Source organism: Calliphora vicina, chromosome 1 (genome assembly GCF_958450345.1).
Source record: "Calliphora vicina chromosome 1, idCalVici1.1, whole genome shotgun sequence".
NCBI lineage: Eukaryota > Metazoa > Arthropoda > Insecta > Diptera > Calliphoridae > Calliphora > Calliphora vicina.
Window position 1 is genome coordinate 2,655,241 of NC_088780.1, and position 19,060 is coordinate 2,674,300.

General features: G+C 33.8%; 5 protein-coding genes across 6 annotated transcripts in view; 3 read left to right on the top strand and 2 right to left on the bottom strand.

Annotated features, from left to right (window-relative positions):
* Positions 1-1,582: 1,582 nt before the first annotated feature.
* GCC88 (GRIP and coiled-coil domain containing 88 kDa) lies at positions 1,583-4,005 on the top strand. The gene is made up of 3 exons (XM_065498727.1): positions 1,583-1,742; positions 1,816-3,688; positions 3,748-4,005. Exons 1-3 carry the CDS (start codon positions 1,664-1,666, stop codon positions 3,926-3,928), a joined length of 2,133 nt encoding a protein of 710 aa, XP_065354799.1. The 5' UTR covers positions 1,583-1,663; the 3' UTR covers positions 3,929-4,005.
* Positions 3,914-5,541, bottom strand: LOC135949229 (protein arginine methyltransferase NDUFAF7 homolog, mitochondrial). The gene is made up of 4 exons (XM_065498728.1): positions 5,166-5,541; positions 4,477-5,112; positions 4,236-4,415; positions 3,914-4,178 (listed from the first exon to the last, which is right to left on the bottom strand). Exons 1-4 carry the CDS (start codon positions 5,481-5,483, stop codon positions 4,014-4,016), a joined length of 1,299 nt encoding a protein of 432 aa, XP_065354800.1. The 5' UTR covers positions 5,484-5,541; the 3' UTR covers positions 3,914-4,013.
* Positions 5,542-6,620: 1,079 nt separating this feature from the next.
* Positions 6,621-7,644, top strand: MED4 (mediator complex subunit 4). The gene is made up of 3 exons (XM_065515265.1): positions 6,621-6,747; positions 6,812-6,989; positions 7,053-7,644. The coding sequence occupies exons 1-3, from the start codon at positions 6,680-6,682 to the stop codon at positions 7,563-7,565; spliced, it is 759 nt and encodes a 252-aa protein (XP_065371337.1). The 5' UTR covers positions 6,621-6,679; the 3' UTR covers positions 7,566-7,644.
* A 1,470-nt stretch (positions 7,645-9,114) lies between these two features.
* On the top strand, positions 9,115-9,873 carry LOC135963427 (metallo-beta-lactamase domain-containing protein 1). Its single transcript, XM_065515268.1, has one exon. The coding sequence runs from the start codon at positions 9,186-9,188 to the stop codon at positions 9,831-9,833; it is 648 nt and encodes a 215-aa protein (XP_065371340.1). The 5' UTR covers positions 9,115-9,185; the 3' UTR covers positions 9,834-9,873.
* Positions 9,874-12,057: 2,184 nt separating this feature from the next.
* Positions 12,058-19,060, bottom strand: part of tara (taranis) — a 68,480-nt gene continuing 61,477 nt past the window's right edge. For both annotated transcript variants that reach the window (XM_065498733.1, XM_065498734.1), the window contains exon 2: positions 12,058-15,554. In XM_065498733.1, the coding sequence (XP_065354805.1) occupies positions 12,930-15,554 (2,625 nt within the window). In that variant the 3' untranslated portion in view covers positions 12,058-12,929. The remainder of the gene's footprint in view (positions 15,555-19,060) is intronic.

The window sequence follows — 19,060 nt, forward strand, 5'->3', positions numbered from 1 at the left end:
TATTAAAACAATTCAAAAACTTTTTATTTTCATATGTATCTGGTATGTATTTATAAATACAAATAAGGAAAACAAAAATGTGAAGAAAATATAAAATACAAATAAAGTTAGCAGAAAAGTATCAATCAACAAACAAATAAAATATTTGTAATACTATCGTGTATCCAAGAATTGTATTTTTCGAAACGATTTTATGAAATACCGAATGATTTCAATAATATTTTAAATTTGAAAAGTGTTAATACTCAGTATTGACGTCTATTAATACCTTTATGCATATGGGGGTTTATTATTACTAGTATGCATTTATTTAATCATTTATTATTACTAGTATGCATTTAATCAGTTTTGTTTTTTTAATTTTAGAAATTCTGGATTAAATAATTATACTTATATTATTTTTTCTAAGTGTAAGGATTACAGCTATTGAGCCAAGGTGCATTTAATAAGGTGCCATCGGCAGCACAGCTGATTATAGAAATAGCACGCACAAATGTCAAACTACATATATACAAAATATGCATTAAACACATTCAAGACAGCAGGCTACCAACTTCAATCTGTCAAAAATAAAATGCACACGTTTATATGGAGACGATTATATTAACGACAGCACAGCTACACGGCCACACGATTGCTTTTGCCGCTGTAGCCGAATTAAACTAATTTCTATTTCTGTCAACTACAAAGCAGAAATAGTGTTGCTAATATAATAAAAAATGTAAATCAAATGAGTGCTTAAAAAAAATATATTTTTTTTACTTAATTAAGAGAAGTTTTTGATAACCATATTGATGTAAATTAATAACAGGTACATAATTATTTATAACCATATATATATTTTTACTCAAAATAATTGTTTCAATCTTAATTACTTTGGAATTTTGTACGGTTATTTTTTTATTAAACTGGCACCACTGAATTATAAATCAGCTGTTTTCTTTGTAGCTGTCGTCTTTAAAATAATTCAGTAGCTGCCACACGACTACAACTGTAACCAGCAGAATTTGTGTTCGTGTAGTCGTGTAGCCTGCTGTCTTGAATGTGTTTAATGCAATATTCGCCCGTATTTCAAACTCTATATCAAGGTGCATTTAATAAGGTGCCATCGGCAGCACAGCTGATTATAGAATTAGCACGCACAAATGTCAAACTACATATATAAAAAATATTCGCCCGTACGTCCGTATATCAAACTCTATATACGGGCGAATATTTTTTATATATGAAGTTTGACATTTGTGCGTGCTATTTCTATAATCAGCTGTGCTGCCGATGGCACCTTATTAAATGCACCTTGGTTTGACATTTACAAAATGTAAACCAAGGTGCATTTAATTCGCCACTGCTGTCACCTTGTTAAATACGCCTTGATGTAAACAAAGTTTGACATTGATTCTGCACCACGGCGAAAAATGAACATATGGAGTTTGACATAATGGCATTCCGGCGAATATTTTTTATATATGTACTTTGACATTATCGCGTGCTAGGTCTGTAATCAGCTGTGCTCCCGATGGCACCTTATTAAATGCATCTTGGCTCAGCTGTTAAGTTTCAAATTTTTTTTTGTGTTTTTGTTATTATTCATCATACATATTGTATATCAATTAGTTTAAACTAATTATGTGGCAATAATAAAAAATATATAAATATCCTAAAAATGGAAAGAAGAACTGATTTAGAATCGGTAATTAATTCGCAGAAGGAGCAACTTTCTCGCTATGAAAAAAGGTTGAAAGGTAAGTTAGGAATCTAACATCTTTGTATGCTTTCATATACTTTACAGATTAATTTTATTTATTTCCAATTAAGACATTATAACAGCTTACAAGGGGCTACTTAAAGAAAAAGAAGCGCTCGAAGCCAGCTTAACAGCCATACTAAACAAAAAAGATGATAAAAATCTGGAGCCATTGTCATCTGGCAATTCAAGAGATGCCACTGAAGGGCAAACTAAAAGTTCAGAGGCCTCAAAAACAGATGTCGACTTAGAATCTGATGATCAATTTTCCCTGCAGGGCCAAATAGCGACACTTATGAATTCTTTGGCCACTTTGTCTGCTGAAAAATCTCGGATGGAAGCGTCGTTTCAAGCCGACAAAAAAGTATTGCGTGCCCATCTTCAACAAAAGGAACAAACGATAAATGAATTGCAGGCTACAATAATGAAAAATGAAGAGATGGCAAGAGCTGATGTCGATGAATTCAAGGCCAAGTTAATAATTGAGCGACAGGAACGAGAAAAAGAAACCAACAACCAAATGCTAATGATACGAGAGCTTCAAAAGCTGTATGCCGATGAGAGACATCTTAAGGAGAGCATAGAGATGCAGTTGAACAACTTTAAAATGCAATTTGCTAGCAATGAAGCTGAAAATAAGCGAATAACAGAACTACAATCCCAATTGAAAGAAGCTAGAACCCAACTCAAACAGTTGAATGACCAGAAAAGTGGCGTAGACCATTCTTCATCAGTCAGCCAAAACAGTTCAGTATTATTGAAACAACTTCAAAGGGAAATGCAACAATTGAAAGAACATCATGCAATTGCAATTAAAAACGAACAACACCGAGTTCAACTGGCAGAAGAACAATCACGAAAACTTGCTGTCTTACACGAGAACCGTGTAGCGAATCTTGAGTCTAGATTGGCGGAATTAAGTACATCCGTAGGAACATACGATCGCTTAAGACAACAGGACCAAGAATCTATACAACTATTGAAGACGCAAATACACGATTTAGAAAAGATGACTTCTGAACATTCCAACAAGACACAATTAGAAGGACCGCCCTATGAAATTTATTACAACGATAAAAGACTCAAAAGAGCAAAACCGACTAATAACGATATAGCAAACATAGTTGAAAATATTATGCATTTGAAGAAAATCCTCTTACAGGCGAATAGCCACTCAACAAATCCGATTGATTTGACAAACATTTTCTCGGTTGGCACCGACCATTCTCAATGCGAAGAGGAAATTGCAAGAGCTTCACAACAACTCGAAGCTTCAAAAATTCAAGTCTCCGAATTTGAAAAGAAATTGAAGCAGCAAAAAGACCATATAACCACATTGCAGGAAAAGGTCAAGGACTTAAATCGCAACATAGACGAACAAGATTTAGAGTTGAAAAATTATAACGAGAAATTACGAGTGGCAGTAAAAGAAGAGCGTACCAAATGGCAAACCTTACATGCTGACACGGAAAATGATTATCGTTGCAAGCTGAACGACTTGGAGCAGCAGTTGCAAAAACAAAGGCAACGCTCTCTACAACTACTCGATGAAAAGGAGCAGGAGATTAAAGCTTTACAAACATCTTTCGAAATCTTCCATTCCAGCAGCCAGCCCAATATCAGCACGGCTACGTCGAATGTCTCTAAAAACGATACCAACAACGCGACATCATCTGATGGAGAAACATTTGATGATGTAGTGCAAGACCACCAAACAACTTACAAAAAATCATCAAACATCAAGGCCAAAAAACTATCAGTGGGCGATAGTTGTCATATGTTACATTATGCCAATGAAATCGCACGCAAAGACATTGAGATAGCAAATTTAAGAAAATCTAAATATCAAGCAGAAACTTCGATGCGTAAAGCTATACATGAAAAAGTCACCGCCCAAGAAGAACTTAACAATAAAATTGAAATACTTGAAGAGCAAGTCGATAGGTAAGATTAATGTAATTTTTTTTTTAATTCTACTCAATTTAAAATGTTTTATCTACTAGACTTGAGCGATGTAAGTCACGGGAAGGTGCGAATTTGGAGTATTTGAAAAATGTTATTATCAGTTACATTGTGTCCAAAGACACTGATGGAAAACGGCATATGATGAATGCTATAAGTGCTGTACTACAGTTTACACCCCAAGAGACAAAAATCATCAACGAAGCGTTTAACAAGAAATAACATTAATTATTTAATTTCATCGATTTTTAAAATCTTATTGTAAAATAAATTTAAATGTATCTAATACACACATGTAAGATTCTGACTACTGGAAACCATTTACAGGAAACTTTTGTAAGTGATCTTTTAATACAGCCGGAAACATGGAGAAGAATTTAAATCTGGATCCCATCTTCTCTGGTTGTGTGAGCATCTCGTATGCTGACTTAATTGTAGTTTGATTTTCAGGCAAAGCATTTTTCAATAGGCGCTAAATTAAAAAATATATATTTAATATAACTATTATCAGTAATATGTATGTAAATACCTCTAGGCGCACTTCTCCCTCCATACGTTGCAGAAAAAGTCCTTGTTCAACAGGCCCGAGACATAAAACCTTATTATCTCTTTCAGCAACTCGCTTCATTTGCCTAAAGTCGACGTCGACTGTTATATCGGCTGTACCTGGTGATTTCAAGGGATTAAATAGTTCGTGCCTTTTAAAAGCCTGGAAACATTAAATATGTTAATGAATGTTTGTATATGGTGAAGAATTGAATTAGCTTTACTCTTAATGTATCCGATTTTTCACCAAAATGACCATAATCAATTATCAATCCAATGCCACCATTTGCTTCGAAACGACCAGCCAATAAACTTATTAAGCGATCCGATTCTATTGAATATTCAAGGCATTGTCTTGTCTCTCCGGCTATAGGTTCAAATATTTTTGAAATAGGCGTTTGATTCTTTGACAGAACAAATCTAAAATCTGTTTCATCAGTCTGCTTGTCGGCTATATCTACTAGTACTTCCTTCCATAATCCATCCTCCATTTGAAGTTTATGTACTGGCAAAGCATCAAAGAACTCATGAGCCAATACAATGGAAAATCCGGCAGGTACATCCTCCAGTCGAGAATACCAATAAACTTGTATGCCTGAGGCAGTCACTCCTTTCTGGTAATAACCTTCCGTATTGCTGTCGGCTGCTTCGTGTTTATAGCACAAAAGTTGAGCTTGTAACGTGCTTAGATGTGGACTTATCTCAACCAGATGCATAGAAAAGTTGCTTCCAAGTTTGAATTGAGACAACACTTTCAGGACATCACGTGCCAGAGTACCCCTTCCCGGACCAAGTTCCACTAGCTGAAATGGGGGTCCGCCTATTTTTTGCCATTCACTTAAAACCCAAATAGCAACAAGCTTACAAATAGTTATTTCAATACAAGAACTTTTTTACCATCTCTTTCACTTACTTCTCCAAAAATTTGCGATATTTCCGGTGAGGTTATGAAATCTCCCTCGCGACCAAAAACGTCCCGGTTCATATAATAACCCGACTGTGGATTTATTAAAACTTCTTGCATATATTCAGCGATAGTTATCGGCCCAGTTGCTAAAATTTTGGCTTGCAGTTGTTTTGTAAGATCTACATTTTCCTTAGGTCGGACTTCCTTGCCAACTGGATGCGACACAACTTTCGATATTGCCGTGAAGTCAGGACGCTTAACGGATTTATAGCTATAATATCTGCAGGCCTTTTGGAATAACTGTTCGAAAATTGATCTTTGCATGTCGATGCAGTTTCAAAAAATAAATTTAACCAACTATTACACAATGCTACGAGAAATCTTCAATCCGGAATAATTTAACGAAATTCGTATTTGCCAAAACAAGAAGTAAACAAATAACATATGCCAAAAACAGTGCTTGCAAAGAATAAAATCATGAATTTAATTCCGGCGATTTATATTCAACGTTTAAAAAGTCGCCTGGGTTAATAATATTGTTAAAAATAATTACAAACGTAATACAGTGTATTAGTACTTTTCAAATTTAACATATTAATAACTCCATAAATACATATCTTGTTTACAAGGTAGTATTCGAAATATTTTTATATCCACCACCAAAAAGATGGTGCTTTGTCCCTCCGTCTGCCTGTTGAAGGCATAATACGGCCTACAGGGAAAGACTTAGGGGTTGACAATTTCCCAAATATTCTATGGTGATCAGAAATGTCAAGTAAAACCAGAGTTATGGACCAACATGTAAGACAAATTACAAAAAAGTTGATATTTTTCAAAACTTGTTTGCAATTTTTTTTAATATATAAGAATCAATTATCTTCCCGGAATATGCCTCTATGATACATAAATGTCTATAGAATGACCATAGGCAAAATCTGATAAAAATAAATATTTTTATACATATGTACATAAAACCTTATTTATATTTTTTAAGTTTTAAAACATTTATAAATACCTACTAAGTTTTTGACAAATATTAATACAATACTGCGTTGTTTGTAAATATATTTGATATATATGATCGATCAAGTTTTTCTTGATAGTCTTTTACATATACTGTTTGTCAAAATTTATAAAAATTGAAAGCGGTGACGTAGGCAGCACGCAACTTGAAAACAATTTTAGTACAAATTGGACATAAAAATGTAATCAGCTGTTTTCTTGAATGAAAAATTGAACACCAACTTGAATGTGAAATTGAATGCAAGTTCGTTTCAATTCTTAAAAGTGTGAGTGAAAGGCAAAGCTTGATCGTGTAACCCCCAAGTTAATATATATTAGTATTCAAACATTATTTTGAGTTCAAAAATGCTCCGGAGAATAAAATAACGTAGTCATCACTGTTTTCTGCAGAGAAAAGAATTGTGTTATCATTTCATAGATGTATTAATTTACCTTTTATTAGTAGAAGAAGCATTAAAGTTTTGCGAAATTTTTGGTTTATTTTATTTACATTAAAAATGTCTTTCCATTTGAGCACAAAGGAGCGTTTGCTTCTTTTAATAGATGACATGGAGTTAATATCAAAGTATGTAAGCGGTAAAATATAAAATGTCCCAACAATAATAATATTAGCATATTTTTCTATTTAGGGAACTAATAGATAATCTATCGCCAAAACATCAAAAAATGTCAACTGCTGAGCATACCGCATTGGTTGACCTTTTAGTAGCAAAGGATGAAGAGTTTCGCAAAATGTTAGATTTGGCTGATGAGCAGGCAAAATTGGAACAAAAAATGGATGACTTGAAAGCAAAAGTAGATGTGCAGGTTAGACAATTAAAATTTACTGAATGTTGGTCAAAAATTCTAATGACAACACATAATTTGCAGGATCGTGAAATACAAAAATTGCAAAAGTCTCTCAAAGAGGCTGAACATATTTTATCCACAGCAATATTTCAAGCCCGTCGGAAACTAGCCAGTATTAATCAAGCCAATAAAAGACCTGTATCGTCAGAGGAGTTGATCAAGTATGCACACCGTATAAGTTCGGCAAATGCGGTTAGCGCACCTTTGACATGGTGTATCGGCGATGTTCGTCGTCCGTATCCAACAGATATTGAGATGCGAAATGGATTCCTGGGAAAATCGGATCTTAATATCAATGGAGGCGGTGTCGCGCATCAGAATAGCATGACTGATAATCAACGTAATATGAATGAAGTACCAAATGCTTTTCAAAATCAATTCAATTGGACAAATATGGGTGAATTACACATGTCCATGGGTTCTTCGGGTAATTCGGTCGCATTAGAAACGCGATCACATAAAGAGGCCTCACAAGATGATGTAGAAGTCATGTCTACGGACAGTTCTAGTTCAAGTTCTAGTGATTCTCAGTAATTTTAAGAAAATATATTATTATAATACAATTTATTGAATTTAATTAACTTTTATATTAAAGACCTACAAACAATTAAAATCATACCGTTTTAAATTGATTTAAATAGTAACTGCTATTTATATTCAGGTAAAATGGAACATGAGATTATATGTATTAATGGAATGCATCGTTCAGGAGCAAAATATGTGGACAACGCTAAACGAAAAGTGGCGTTGATATAAATCATATGAACATTAATTACTTTTATGTATTTTTAGCAGGCATTCAGCCGATCGCAGTTACTTTCTACAGTGGGTTTTGTCGAACACCAGCTTCGCCCAATAAACCTTTTCTGGATATCAACAGTCTTTCAAGTCCATACTTATATAGAAAATTACACTTTAAAGAGACAAAGCTCTTACATTAAGAGGGAGCACGTAAAAATTTTAAATTTAAAAAATGGTGAAAAAATATCGAAAAAAGTATTTAAAATCCAGATAATCGTGGTTTTTAGCTTATATCTCAACCATTTATGGTCCGATTTTCTCGATATTAAAAACCTAAGTTCGACTATAGCGGAAACATTGATGTATCAAGTGTACATAATCTTGATTTAAGAGGTCCATATTTAATAATAAAATACAATTAACCGAGCGATAATTGTAAAATAACAAATCGAATGCAATCGAAAATCTTAAAAATATTCTAGAATCTTAAATACAGGTTGAATTACGGAAACAAATTTTTGTTAATGTTCTTCGGTTTGGGAACAACATGTGTTTTAATTTTTTTGAAGTGGCGGTCTTTTTGTATTAAAATTACACTTGATGTTAGACAAAATTGTGTGAACAATTGTTCGGACAACGTTGTTCGAAGAAGAACATAACATCGACATGAGTTGTCCACATGAGATAAATTCATGCGCGGAAAATAACACGATCGCTGTGTGAGCAAATTAATGTCTTGTCTTATGACGGGGGTTACTACATGATACTATAATTGAAAAATTTTGACTTTTTTCGATTTCTAAAAAGATTAGACTATTCGAACAATTGACTTGTGAACCCTACAAGATAAATATTTTTGAAAAAAGAATGTAAATACCTAATTTACTCCTGCATTTATACTTGTATACTACTTGTAATAATTTGTATTTATAGTAGTCTTTAAATAATTTGTAAATTTAATTTTTTATTTTCAAATTCAGTCTGTTCAATAAATTTTTCACAAGGCGAATTCATACAAGGTGGTGTCAGTTCTACAAAAACAACGATTGTTCTTAACAAATGTCAAAAAACCAAAATGAAAAATTAAACAAATAAGTATTTAAACTTAATATGGTGAAGATAATTTAATAGTGATGGCTTTACTTATTTATGTAAACCATAAATATTTTGTTAATAAGCATAGAATATGTAGATATTTAAATATAAAAACATGCCTTGACAGTTGTTAGACCCAAAAAGAGAAAAAAATCATCAGCTGTTCGACTGATTCCACCTTGTATAAATTCGCCTAGACTGTGTCTGACAAGAAAAAAACGAACCATTCAGAGTGAGTGAATTTTACTTTTTTTTGGGTAAAACAAATTTGGCGCGTGTAAACAAAAGTTGTGAAGCTAATTGGAAAAAGTAAAAATTATGTTTAATAAGGTGCATATTTTATCTGTGGGATATTCACGAAGTGATCCATTGGATTCAAATGTTATGCTTGCAAATTGTACCTCGACTTTAATCAAAACACGTTGCGGAAAAAATATAATTGTTGATACGATGACTGCTTGGGATGGCGAGGTTATTGTAAAGGCCCTAAAACAACATTCCCTGGAACCTAAAGATATAAATTACGTTGTTTGCACTCATGGCCACTCAGATCATATTGGATGTAATTATCTTTTTACAAATGCCGACTTGCATTTTGTGGCTTCGTGTATGTCTTACCGGGATAAGTATCCCAACTACGACTGGGTGCAACCATATTCGTTGATTGTTGGTGAAGTCGAAATAATTCGTACTCCAGGCCATACTTCAGATTGTGTTAGTTTGCTAGTTAACAACACCGATCTGGGTGGCACTGTTGGTGTATGTGGCGATTTATTTGAAAATGGCCAAGATGTATGGGATTCTCAAATATGGACAAATGCTGGATCGGAAAACCAAAAACTGCAGAAAGAAAATCGTTTAATGTTGGCTAAATTATGTTCATATATAATTCCGGGACATGGAAATGGTTTTATTGTTACAGATGATATTAGAAATAAGCTTCAACAAGATTTCAATGAAATTTAAATCAAAATAAAGAACATACAAGAATTCCATAATGAGGTAAGTTCAGATTTTGTTTTAATTTTTATTTTCTATACCGACTTAGAATCGGCATAAGGTTTTTACATTTGCGAACTTTTGCATAAACAACAATTAGTATTATAAAAGTATGTCAGGTTTGAAAATTGTTACGTGAATACATTTAGCAAATGAAGTCTGAAAATTAATTAATTTTTTTTTTATTTTATTTATTTATTTCATTAGTAATACATGTGGCCTATTGGCCAATAAAAATAATATTACCATATGAAAAACTTAAAATATTTGTTCACATATCAAAAAGAGATCAATATAATAACATCTAAAACATTTTAACGACTCCAATACACATATGAAAATATAATCCAAATAAGACAAATTAAAATATTGTCCAATTAATTATTGACTACAGTACATATTGTAAAATTGAAAAAATCAGTAAGTCTTCGCTTAAACGTTGCCAAAGACATAGCAAAAGAACGTAAACTTATTGGAAAGCAATTCCACAATCGTGCGGCGCGTACAACAAGAGAATGTTAATATGGTATGTTATGAATACGATATATTATCTAAGGATTTCTGAGTGATTTAGTAAAGGATATCATCTGCATAAAATGCAGAGGCCTTTGATATTTAACAATATTAAATAGGTAAATTAATAAACGAAACTTTAAAAAATCCTCAAATGCAAGGTTAAAAACATCTTTTAAGTGATTAGAAACGTGGGCCCTTAGGCTAAGTCCATAAACAAATCTCACAATTTTATGAACAATAGCCTTGATTTTTTTTCTGTTTCCTGCGTTGCAACCCGAATAAACCTCAATACAATAGTTTATTTGTGACATTAGCAACGCATGAGACAAAGATTTTTTAACATGCAAAGGCGGAAACATGTTTAGATGATACAATCTAATCAGGTAGCCTCTCGGCAACATGATTTTCAATGTCAAAATCAGGTATTTCACATCAAAGAATAACTTTCATCTGAAAAATTTAAAAAAACATACAAACACTGTTGTTATTTTGGTCATACATTGGTTTTTCACAAGATTAAATCTCACAGCTAATCACCCGAATTTATTTATGTATTTTACTTGGCAAAATTATTTGTTCAAAACTAAATTTGGTAAAATTTTGAGTTTTTTTTAATGACAACAAAAAATATACCCTTATGTAGAGTTTTACGACTAATGATCGGTTTTTATCTGACGACTGAACGACTGAAGTCCAGCTTTTTTAAAAAAGCATCGACATAAAATTCATAACCTTTTTGATACATATTTTTTCATTCTACGCTAATTTATTTGGAATTTCTAGGACTTCTCTTACAATTTTACACCTTAATATTTCATCAAACTTTAATGGACATCCTGTTCGTAACAAACTTTCATATCTCTCTAGATTTTGACAAACTAACGATTTCCCCCACATTTGCCGTAAATTTTCCTTTATTTGACAACTTGACAACTAATGTTCCGAAGTCGGCGGTTATTTCCTCTATTTTCGCCATTTTGAGATTCATTGTATTACAATTAATAAAAAATTAGCACCAAATCTCACACACGCAGCTACTATAAATTTAAATCAACTGATCAATTGTGAAATTAACGGCTTTATCATAACAATGTTGTATAGAAGTAAAAGACGTATGTAGACTTTTGCAAAGCTTCATATGTTGAATATTGCAACAATTTCAATATTAACAAACAGTGAGCATAGTTTTTTTTTGATAAAATTTATTGCAGTGATGTAAAATGTACCCTGATAAATATTTACAAGTGGTAATTTTTAAAGATTAAACTTTAAATATAAAATTATTAAACCCTTATCGTGGTTGGCGTAGTCGCCAATCTAGTACAATTTGTACTAGATTAAATAAACAGGTTACATTTTATCTTAAATCTAGTAGGAAACTGTCGTAAGCGTAAAACACATAAATATGTTCGCTGGAGAAATACTCACAGACTGCACAAGGTTACTTAAAAAGCATATATACCATTCGAAATACCTCAGTCTCATCTTTCGCAAATGAAAAATGTGGAAAATGCAAACGGAATGGCGCCATTAAATGCAGTGTACTCGAATTAAGTTTAACCCTTGTTGTAAATTTTTGTTTATCAAAACAAAAGCTTCTGAATCAAGCTCAGTTAATAATTGTTGCAAATAAAAATCAGTTTTTTTTTTAATTTTTTAAAACACTTGTTTTTCATTATTTTTTATTTGTTTTTTTTCTTCTTTAATAACTTTGTTTTACTTTTTGTTCTTTTGAAACATTTTTAGTTGTTATTTTTTTTTCATAAATAAAAATAAAATACCTTGGAAAATATTTACAATGATTTGCACTTAAATCAAAATTAAATTAAGAAATCCTTTTAAAAGAAGTTCTTTGTTTTTCTAATAAAATTCATATTTTCTTAAATTAATAACAATATCTTAGATTGCAGCTAACGATAGATTTTGGAAATTCTTAAATTAGTTTAATATTAATTACAAGTATTTACAAAATGTTTAGACAAATTTACTAGTTGTATGCAGTACAGTAAAAATAGGAATTAAATAGATTGAATGTCAATGATTATTTATTAATTTTTTGTAATAAAAGCTTTGTATTTTGTCGAAAATTTAATTTATAGTAAATGTAAAATGTTAATGTTCCTTATGGACCACTTACACCCACAAATACTCTTAAATACAAATATTAGATTTATATAAAATGTAAAATTGATTAAATTTAAAAAAATTGATTTGCGAATTGCCAGTGTTCCGAAATAAAGCTTTTAAAACTTGATTTCTGGATTAATGATCATTGACTTCCATAGGTAGCATTTCTATATAAAAAATTCTAACGGTTAGAGAAAAAAATGTGTTCACAACCTGAGCAATTTACTTTTGAAGAGAGAAATAACTAAAATGTGTAATAAAAAACGTAAACTTAGATGGTAACTTAAGGATTTAAAGTGGCATTTTAAAGCTGGATAAGCTTCAACTTAAATGTTTAGAAATACTTTTTGTGGACGAGGAGGTGGTGGCCTGCTTGCAACATAATAAAACGAGTTGTAGAGGAGTTGCTTACAACTGATACTAACTGCCGACCATTATATGTGCAGGTTGTTCAAGTTCATTATCGTAACGAGTCACAGTTACGGGTGTTAGACTGTTTTTGAATCCGAAATCATCTGCAGAGAGTTTGCAGCTAGGAGCCAGTTCCGTAAATTCGGTCCCCAATCCGAATTCCATGTCTAGAAATCCATATTCCCAAGTCGACGCAGCTGATGTTAAATTGGAACTCATGCTGCTGACATAGGAGGAGGTGAGTGAATGCGTTGCAGACGAGATGGTCGATAATGTTGTAAAGGTGGCGGTGGTTGTGGCAGATGGGGGAATTGTGGACGTGTTGCATAAACTGCTTGTCGCAGCTGGTGAGGACGCAGATGACGACTGAACGGTTGTAAAGGTACCACTGATTGCCACAGCCATGGATGAGGAGGACGATGATGATGTTTCGCTGCCATTTGTTGTTGAGGAGGATGAAGGTATGGATACGGGTACGGCAGTAGCTGGATTCGCAGGTGGTAGTATTGAAAATAGATCGTTATTATTGAGCGGATCTAAGGCTGATTGCGATGAGAGACTTAGCACGGAGCTCCAGTTAATTGAACGAGTTGAGTCATCATCCGCATAACCGGAATCTGTATCGGATGTTATTGAGGAGGCGGTCGAGACTGCTGTGGTATTTGTTGCGGGAGATGTCACAGATGATTGCACTTGAGACGAAGATGATGGTGATGCAGAGGCAGAAACAGGTGGTAATGATATCACAGGTTGGCTTGGGTAAGGAGTGGCACGACCCGAATGTGTTTCCCGAAAGGGATAATGGTCATATGGATGCAGAGTTGTTGTCACGGATCCCGTACAATTATTGGAACTTTGATGATTATTTAGAAACTGACTTGTGGGGGCGGGTTTTTGCAAAGAATTTTGGAATGGAGACGATTCCATACGTTCATTTTGATAGTGATGCTGATGAAAGTTTTGTTGGGCCGCAGACTGTTGTTGTTGTTGCTGTTGATGATTCTGGTACTCAACATTACCACCAAGACGACCGCAATTGGGAACTGGCATATAATCCTGATGTTGAGGGTGTAGCATGGGCTGTTGGGAATGATGTTGTTGTTGTTGAGGCAGCTGATGATGATGTCCGTTGTTGCTGTTGTTATGCGATGGCAATGGCGACTGTATCTGCATGTGCGAATGCAGATGATGATGGTACTGCGACTGAGGTTGATGGTGAGCAGTGGTAGTGCTGTGATTAAGGTGGTTATGATGTTGCTGTGCAACATGTGCAGCTGCCTGGTGTAATTCTTTTGCCTCTGCTTCAATTTCTCTGTCGATTCTTTTTAGTGTATTACAAATTAATACTGATCTGTACAATGACTGTTCGGACACTTGACGGAAACGTGATAGTTTGAACATGGATAAATTTCGAATTTTTAGACGAATGTCTTTGTAGCAGGTCTTATTAGAGCCGCACCAAGAGCCGCGACCGTCACAGCAACGTTTCAATGGTAGTCTGGCTTCATGAGCAGCGGGCGCGGCAACATGCAGACCAACGAATGGCGTGGGTGATGGTGCGGGTACTGTGTTATTCGTAACATTCGGTACAGGACTAGTGCAGCCTAATTCCAAATAGGATTTACCATTTTCCGCACATCTAATAGTTTGTTGCTGAACTTGAGGTTGATGTTGTTGTTGAGACGCAGCATGTTGTTGTTGCTGCGGAGACGTGTAGGCAGATTCTGGGGAAGCATAAAAACTGCTATTGTTGCCGTTTGGCCAAGTAAATCCATTACCCACACGCAAATGTTGGGGGCTACCAGTACGCGAGCAATTTTGCTGGGGAAATGGTTCAGAGTAATAGTTAGGCCTAGATCCATAACTCTGAGAAGTAGTAAAACTACCTCCCATACGCTGATTTTGATGGTTCGGCGATGGTGATGCTGATGATGATGATGATGGTGAATTCGCCGATGGGAATGTATGGTATCTCAAGGGGCAATATGTGGGAATAATACTTTCTTCTTCTTCATAGTCATCTTCAAAGTCATCATCATCGTCATCTAATTCATCAGCACTAAGCAATGTAGTGGCCAGAGTCGAACGTGTCGAGATGCTGCCCCAAGGATCACTAGGCACGGCCACTGCTTGTAATTTCGATATACAATCGACTGGTTCCGGTGCCGAGGTCCAAGGTACACTTGCTACAACCTCTAGTTTTGCTATACTATCCTCCGGCACGAGTGTCGACGAGGTGGGCGGCAAGGGTGTGGTAGCATCAACTTCACCAGCAACTGGTATATTAGCGACAATGGCGTTTAATACGGGCTTTACCGATGTCACTTTAGTTCTTAGAACTTCTTTGCCATTTCTTAAGTTATACGAAATAGTGCCACACGACATGTCACACCTTTTGTTTTCGTTATTGTTGTTGTTGTTATTATTATTGCTGTTGTTTGTCTTAATACCATTAACGGCTGCAAGTTTTTGCTCTCCGACAGCATCGATGTAATTATTATTATTCAACGACCATTTACTGGTCTTTATTGGCGGCGGACAATTTGTGTAGGTGTTTGTGTCCTTGCTATCAAATGTAAGATCATGTTTCCGCTTTGTAGCGGTTGTGGCTTGTAGACCCATGGCTGAGTTAACCTAGAAGAAGAAATAGAAAAAAAATAAGTTGTTAGAACTATTGTTTAAACTTTTCAGGGCAAATAAAGTAATTTTAATAATTTGTAACGATCGAGCGATCTATGACTTCTAAAGGATCTAACAGAGTTGAACCATTACAACACCCTACCTACTGTGGCCTAATCTATTACAAGCAGTGTGTTTTTCCATCTCTACATGGTATAAATATTTCAATACTAAGCAGAAAAAAGAAATCCTTAAAATAGAGAGTTTACATTGAATAAGTCTGATGACGCAGTTGTTTTTCTTACAAATGCTAAGCACAACAACAACATCATTATTATCATCCTCCTCCTTAGTGAAATACAGAGAAACATACAAACAAATAAGTGTATTTATAAAAATAACTAGTACGTAAGGAGAATTACATTACAGACGTCGTATTCAAACATTTCAGAATATACAACACACACACACGCACGCACACAATTCACAGAAAATAACAAAAACGAAAAAGAAAAAAAAATAATGAAAATGTTTCCATTGTGTTTATGAGTTGCCATATGCCGTTGCCCTGCTGCTGTTTGTTGTATTTCATTTCATTTCATATTATTTTATATAGAATTTAGGTTTTTCTCCATTCTTGGTTGTACGTTGTTCATTAAAGGGATTTCTATATATTTTTTAAGATACAGATACGGCGGTCTAAACGCAAGCAAGCAACCAAGTAGGCAGGCAGGCAGAAATACATTTTACGGGGTGAGTTTCGAATCGATTCAGTTTTAGTTATTCTACATTTACTGCTGCCACAGCTACGGCTTAGCCGTCATGGCACGGCATGTGTTATTTTCCTTGACGTGCCTTTTTCATTTTCCTACTTCCTTTCATTCTTCATGCTTATTTAGGTTTTATTTTAGTTGCCTGCTGATGGCTGAGTTGGTGGTGGTAGTACTAGTTGTAATGATGATGGTAAAATCGAATTTCACTTCATCCCTTACTTTTCGTACAAAACGAAAGAGGGCAAATTTTATTATTGTACCTTTCAGTACGTTCGATAGTAGTCGGCTTATAAAAAACCGAAACTACGTTCGAAAGTATAATGTACCATGTTGGCTGCTTATTGTATTCCCTTCTTTTGTAAATATCATTATTTTACTGCAGTTCTTATTTAATTTTTTTTGGTGTATTTTTAGAAATTTCTCATTTTCCTGTCACCATTTGGGACTTGTTTGACTTTGTTTATGTGTGCCTGAGTGCTAAAGTTTGGAAACAATAAGTTTTCCTATGAAATACAAAAAAAAAAGATCAGAAGGGTTGTACTCAAAGCTGTTGGTCTACATTCGTTATTGGCTTTTAGTGGTTGAATGAGAATTATCAGTTGCGCATGCTCAATCTTCTGTAATTTGTTAAATTTGAATATTCTTAAGGATTACAAGATTTAATTATTCTTTCTTCATTCTAACTAATAGTAGATATTGTTTTTAGTTTTCAATAAACCTAATAATCTCATGTTGATGGTCATCATTATCAACCAAGTACTGTAATGATTGTTTTAAAATAAAACAACAACTGCAATCATCATCATAATTAACTCTATGAGAGTGATTGTGCCTGTTATTGTAATACGCAATATGTGAACATCCGTTCCAAAGCATGAATATTCCAAATCCAAAGCAACGAAAAACCTTTTATATGAGCTACTCATTCACATACAGCTAAAATCTTATAAGCACGTTTAGTGGACGGTCTATTGGTCACTCGGTAGTTTTAGATTTTTTATGTAAGCGCTTTGCTATCTAACCAACCAAGTAAACGAAAAATACAAAAACATACTTTAACAGCAGCAGCTCTATAATAAACTGAAAATCATCATCCTCATCGTCGACATCGTCTTCTTCACAACATCAACTTCTTCTACATCATCGCAACCATCAACATCATCAAGCCAGTGAAACAGCTTTAGTTTCAAATCTACCCAACAACCAACCGTGGTGGTTGGTGGTGGTGAAACCAGCTTTCGAACTTAAACAATATCTTTTGAAAAATGTTTCTGTTTTGCCAAGCCTGTTGGCGGCGGCTGAACTTAACAAGTAAAAGCCAGAAATAAGACGACGTATTCGAGTTGAGGACCGACTGTGTGTATTTACAGACTATGAAATGTTTATTATGTTTATGAACGATGTTAGCCAACGCTACGCTATTAACTTAACAAAGAGTATTTTCGAACCGTTCATACACTGTAAAAAATATATAACTGGTTTTAAAAGACATCGCACACATATCAACCAACCAACCAAAAAAAAAGAAAAAAAACAAGCTACGTACATAATACATGCACGCATACCACAAGACAAACCTGATTTCTTAAGCACCAGCATATTTTGGAACGACAAAACACACAACTACCACGATATCGATATTGACGATACGATATTTCGAGAAATATGTAAAGCTTAGCAATCATATGCTGTGTGTTTTGAGTCTTCAACTCTCTGCCTAGCAGCACTACTTACTCATCACAAACTCTCGAGTATTAGGCCATAATGAAACTTTATAGTTTGACTTTACGACTTTACGCGATCGATGAAGATTAGGGTTGGCAATTATTTGAGTTTAATTTTGATCGATTAAATATTAAGGATATTTTTATTAATCGAGTGATCGATTATTCGAACGAAGAATGTGTAAAAATATTATTCGAATAACTTAATCAAATATATGTACATATTTAAAATCAGATTCAATTCGAAATCGAAAGAACAAATTTTCTATTGCAAATATTGTAATATTGGGAATTAATGGTATTGTTTCTTTGAGATATTTACCTCAAATCTTGGAAATTAATTTGATCGAATATATATTCGACAGTTATTGATTAAATCTAAATTGAAAATGTTTATTCATTCGAATAAAATCTTTATTTTCCTCGATTATTCGAATAATTTGTATTCGAATGACAACCCTATCGATTTACTTCTATCATCGCCATCATCTTGAGGATCGTTATTATCATTAAATATAAATGTACAGTGAAATCCTGTAGTAAATTACTGTTAGTTCTAAAAAAATTATTGTAATTGTTCAAATAACTAATTAAAATTCATCAAAATATTATTGGAATAAATTTGGAAAAAAATATTTGGCTACAATTGAATATTGAGGGATTTCACAGCTACTCACATTTTATGTAGAATTCCCATCCTATTTGTAATTACTTTAAACAGGTAGTCAGTGAAATGCAATATACCATGTACCTGACTAACGAAAATTACCTGTGTACAAGATTAGGAGTTTACCTAAATTCCTGGCATTCCATAATCATCACTCTCAACGAAAATTATTTGTTGTTAAGTGTTTTTAAATGATGGATTAGTCCTAGACGAATTAAGATAAACAAATTTACCTACATACATCATAGTAGGTATTTATCTAGTTAAGAACCAACCGCTTTGGAAAGATCAAGGAAATCTCCATAATAACATTGTGTGAGAATAAAAGTAACAGAGTTAACATTGAAGAATTGCCAT